General features: G+C 34.1%; 1 protein-coding gene across 1 annotated transcript; it reads left to right on the top strand.

The window, feature by feature from the left end:
- Positions 1 to 750: 750 nt before the first annotated feature.
- On the top strand, positions 751 to 5,640 carry LOC126682118 (myosin-binding protein 2-like). Its single transcript, XM_050377684.2, has 5 exons — positions 751 to 2,195; positions 2,285 to 2,440; positions 2,708 to 2,896; positions 3,165 to 4,816; positions 5,115 to 5,640. Exons 1-4 carry the CDS (start codon positions 968 to 970, stop codon positions 4,778 to 4,780), a joined length of 3,189 nt encoding a protein of 1,062 aa, XP_050233641.1. The 5' UTR covers positions 751 to 967; the 3' UTR covers positions 4,781 to 4,816; positions 5,115 to 5,640.

The following is a 5,640-nucleotide window of genomic DNA, read 5'->3' as shown; positions in this document are numbered from 1 at the left end:
GATTATATAAACAATAAAAATAGATACTTTTTGTTGTATAGAGATAAACAAATAATATTTTTTTAAACATAAATTATCAGTAGAGTTTTATTATATCAATACTATATATAAATTTAATTTAAATATATCATATTTATGCATATAAAATTCTATTAGCATGGCTACTCGTGTTTTTAAAAATTATTAATATTTTGGTTTACTTAAAAATAATAATATACACTAATTATAGTTAATTGATTATTATTTTTATAAAAATATAACTCTTTTTTTATCTAAGTAGGGAGAGAGTATGTTTCAGTTAATAAATAAGTACAATCACTTTTAAAATTCCAGCCTTTACATCTTTTATATTATATACAATTTGGAAGATTATTAGATATAATTGTGTCCAAAATTTTAAATTTAAATTCAAAATTTTATATTTTTTTATCAATTGCGATCAAATTATAAAAATGTTGTTTAACTTTGAAAAAAATTTACTGAAAAATATTATCACAATTGATAAAAGACTTTTTAAATTGGATATAACTATAAAAAATAAAAAAATATAATCGTAATAAAAAAATTCAAAAAAATAGAATTTAAAGAAATTGAACTTAAATAAAATCTATTCAATGTTATTTAATTGTGTAAAGAGGTAAACCATATTTCTTCTTAAAAAAACAACATTCTTTAATTATATTTGACTCAATCCCATTAATATTTCTATTTTCTTTCAATTAAGCCCCTTGTTCATTCAGACAGATTTTAGTTAAAGTCTTGTTTGGCTGTCCTCCCTTATTCATACCGCCTTTTCACTTCCAATAAATAAAAATAAAAACCACTTCTCCTCCCTCCATCTACTTTTTCTTCCATTATTCCACACCCAAACTTCACCATCTCTCCCATTGCAGTTCTTCCTAAATTTTAGTTTTCACCAACCCCTCTGTATCTCCCTGTACATACCAAGAAACAGAGCAACTCATCAATGGCAGCCAACAAATTTGCCACCATCTTACACAGAAACACCAATAAACTCACTCTTATTCTAGTCTACGCACTTCTTGAATGGCTTCTCATCATTTTCCTTCTCTTAAATTCCCTCTTTTCTTACTTGATCGTCAAGTTTGCTGACTACTTTGGTCTCAAAAGACCCTGTCTTTGGTGCTCTAGGCTTGATCATTTCTTTGAACCCACCAAGTTTCACAATTCTTACAGATCTCTTGTCTGTGAAGCTCATGCCACGGAGATTTCTCAACTGGGTTACTGTTTTAATCATAGGAAACTAGCTCAATCTCATGATATGTGTCAAGAATGTTGTGTTGGTGATGGTAATAATAATAAGGTTAGTGAAGTTTTTGAAGTTAAAAGTTGTTCTTGTTGTGGTGTTGGTTTGGAGAATACTAAATTGTTTTGTAGTGATGATTTTATGACAAAGCCATGTTCTTTGAGTGATTTGGATAATACCCAGAAAGAAAATTTGGTTTTGGGAGGTGAAATTGATGAAAATGAGGTTTATGGTGGGAAAAAGTTAGGGTTTGTGTGTGATCGTTGTGGGGATGAACAGAGGGTTAGTGAGAACAGAGTAGAGGAGGATTTTTCATGCTTTGTTTCTAGCTTTGATTGCAAGGAAATGGTTGTTGATGAAATTCATAAAGATGAAATCTTTGTAGAAAAAGATGAAGAATTGGCTAAAAATGATGGTTTGAATGTGTCGGTTGATGATCCAGCTTGTGATACAAAGATTTCCAAGGAAGTTGAAGCTCGACACCTCGATTTCTACATTGATCAAGAAGATTGTCACTTAATTCCCGTTGAGTTGATGGATAGTAGCTCGACGGATAGGAAAATTCCGGAGAGGAATGAGAAGAGAGAGGTGGATAATGAAGATTTTGTTTTGGAGTTTGATCATAAGCATGTTGGTGTAAAATATGAGTTGGTAGTTGATGATGTGAGGAAATTTGAAGAGAAATTGCCATTATTACCGATTCAAGAATGTGATGAAGAAAATATGATTGATGAGGTTGAACCTGAGGGTTTAAATGAGAGTGAATTTGAGAATTTATCAGGAGCATTTGCAGATTATGAATTGGCCAAAGAAGATACGGAACAAGCCGACGTTGATCATCTCGAGCAAACCTGTAATGGTAACAAGGAAGATGTTCGAGAATGTCGAGAAGTAGTAGAAGAAGAAATGGAATTGGATAACAACCGAGGTACTTGTTTGTTTTAGTTTATTTATTCTTATATTTAATTTTGCAATTCACATTCGGATGTATCATCTTGAAATAATGTTGATGTGCAGTCTCTGAAGAAGCACTTCTAGTGCAAATTGATGAAATTGAAGCAGATGTATCAATAGGGACAGATATTCCTGATATTGAACCAATAGAGGATATAAAAACTGTAGAAGAAGACCCTTCAACCGGCAATGCAGATTGTCACGCATATGACGATTCTGGTAAGCCTTTTATAATTTTATTTTTTGCAACCATTTATTATAAGCTATGTTGCATGGAAATTTCTTGAGTCCTATGTTTCGGCGTTTTCTTTTTCGTTTATGAAAGTATTTCTGAAACTTTGAAACTCATATTTAAACCTGTTCTTGTAAATAATATTGTTTCCCCGTTTTTCTTTATAGCATTTCCTGTTAGTCTTTGTTATATCCTATGTTGCATTGCAATTCGAATTCAGATCTTAAATCTTAAAATAACTGTTGGATGTGCAGTCTCTGAAGAAGCACTTGAAATGCAAATTGATGAAACTGAAGCAGATATATCAATAGGGACAGAAATTCCTGATCATGAATCAGTGGATGATATACAAGCTGGCGAAGTTCCTTCTTCGCATCTGTGCATAGAAGAAGACCCTTCAAGTTCAACTAGCAATGCAGATTGTCATGCAAATGACGATTCTGGTAAGCCTTTATTTTTTTTGCAACCATTTGTTATAGGCTATGTGGCACATAAACCTCTTCAGTCCTTTGTTTTGCCATTTCATTTTCATTTACGCAAATATTTCTGAAACCTCGAAACTCTATATTTAAAGTTTCAGCCTATTCTTGTAAAAAACATTGTTTTTCCATTTTCTGTTTAGCATTTCTGTTTCTATGCTACATAGGTTATAGGCAAGAGTACATGTTGATTCTGGATTGATAATTTAAGTTGAATCATTTGTTGCATCAGGTCATAAGCAAACCGGAGAAGATGTAATAGAATTTAGGGCATTAACAGTTGAGACGCGTGAGACGATGATAAATACTCATTCATTGTGTTCCGAAAGCAATGATGTTGAGGAAGATAAGGTCCCTGATATAAACACTCATTTATCATGTTCGGAAAACAATGATGTCGAGGAAGATAAGGTCCCTGATATAAACACTCATTTATCATGTTCCGAAAGCAATGATGTCGAGGTAGATAAGATTCCTGATATAAAAACTAATTTATCGTGTTCCGAAAGCAATGATGTCGAGGAAGATAAGATTCCTGATATAAACACTCATTTATTGTGTTCCGAAAGCAATGATGTCGACGAAGATAAGATTCCTGATACACCAACTTCTGTAGAGAGTCTCAATCATTTACATAGGAAATTGCTGCTACTTGAAAGACGAGAATCCAGTACAGAAGAGTCTTTGGATGGAAGTGTTTTTAGTGACATTGAAGCAGGTGAAGGAGTTTTAACCATGGAGAAGTTGAAATCAGCATTACGGGTCGAAAGGAAGGCTTTGAATGCTTTATATGCAGAATTAGAAGAAGAAAGAAGTGCGTCTGCAGTGGCTGCAAATCAGACAATGGCAATGATAAATAGACTTCAAGAAGAAAAAGCTGCAATGCAGATGGAAGCTTTACAGTATCAAAGAATGATGGAAGAGCAATCGGAATACGATCAAGAAGCGTTGCAGCTTTTAAATGAAGTAATGGTAAAGAGGGAGAAAGAGAGGGCAGAATTAGAAAAGGAGCTCGAAGTATATCGAAAGAAGTTACAAGTGTTCGAGACGAAAGAGAAATTCATGATGCTGAAGAGAAGGAAAGAAAGCAGTGGAAGAAGCGGAACTTCCTCCTCAGCATCTTATAGCAATGCTGAAGATAGTAGTGATGGACTATCTGTTGACTTGAACCACGAAGCGAAAGAAGAAGACGGTTTCGATCACCATCATGAGAATATTAACCAGAACACTCCTGTCGAAGCTGTAGTAGATTTTGAGGAATCATTAAATAATTTTGAGGTGGAGAGACTATCCATTCTCGAGCAACTCAAGGTTTTGGAAGAGAAGCTTTTCACCCTTAGTGATGAAGAGGAACAATATTTCGAAGACATAAAATCAGTCGACCATTTACACGAAGAGAATGGAAATGGTTATGATGAGGATTTTGATCATAGCAATGGGGTTTCGAACGGACATTACAAGGAAATGAACGGTAAGCATCATCAAGAAAGAAAAATCATTGGTGCAAAGGCAAAAAGGCTTCTTCCGCTTTTTGATGCCATTGTTACCGAGGCTGAAGAAGATGGGATGCTAAATGAATATGAAGAAGGGGTTGATTCCATTGTAGTGCTGAAACCAAGCGATAAATTTGACATAGACACCAAAAAGCTTGCCATAGAGGAGGAAGTTGATCATGTTTATGAAAGACTACACGCCCTAGAGGCGGATAGAGAGTTTATGAAACATTGTATCACATCCTTGAGGAAAGGTGATAAAGGAATAGAGCTTCTCCAAGAGATCTTACAACATCTTCGCGATCTAAGAAGCGTGGAGCTTCGTTCAAGGAACATGGATGATGGTGCTCTATAAATGGGATTTCCTTCAGCTATGTCATAAAGATAACAGGTATTTTTATTTTCCTTCAGTCTTTAGTCCTACATTGAATCATTTAGTTTTGAATGTTCTGTTAAAGCATCTTAGTTTACCAATGACCTTCCATATTGCACGGAAACTTGTCGAGTCCAACGCTTTGGTATTTCCTTTCTGTTTTCGGGAAGGCCTTTGGAAACGCTTTTGAAACTTATATGAATAATCTATTCGGTATCAGCATTTTCCGTTTTAATGTTTCCATTTCTGTGCAACGTAGATGATCATTGGCTCAATTAATCAATGATTCTAATTCAAGCCCAATTGCTTAATGCAGATGGTAACTATGGCAACACCACACTATGTCATACAAGGAAGTGATGCTGGTCATGGTAGGCAGCAAAAACATGAAATGAATTTGCTTTTCTTCTGTTGTTTATTTGCTGTTTCTAAATATAACATTATTTGGTCCAAATGAAGCCCAAATTTTTGGTGGGTTGATGTTATCATCTCCTTTTTGAGGGGTAGAAAAGGAAGATGATGAGAGTATGTGTGTGTAAGGCTGGCAAAGTTTGCATGTCGCGAGTAAAAAAGGTCGAGGGTATTTAGGTAAATAGCATTTTTTTAGTTTATTCTTTTGAAAAAGTTAGAATTAGGAGACTATTTTTTTGGTTTTTGTTGCAAATGCAAATGAGAAAAGAGAAGAAAAAGGGTAAGTAATCCTTTGTTTTCTTTCTCATGTTTGCATCATTTGATATGATATGAGGTTTGTATAATTATTTGAGGGGCAAGGTTTGAGTTACACTACATGTGATGTGTTCATCCATTTGTAAAGTACATAAAAAAAAGTGAGTGTTTGTTTA

Source organism: Mercurialis annua, linkage group LG5, assembly GCF_937616625.2.
Source record: "Mercurialis annua linkage group LG5, ddMerAnnu1.2, whole genome shotgun sequence".
NCBI classification, from domain to species: Eukaryota; Viridiplantae; Streptophyta; class Magnoliopsida; order Malpighiales; family Euphorbiaceae; genus Mercurialis; species Mercurialis annua.
Note: the sequence above shows the minus strand (reverse complement) of the source record. Positions and strands in the feature narration are given on the sequence as shown.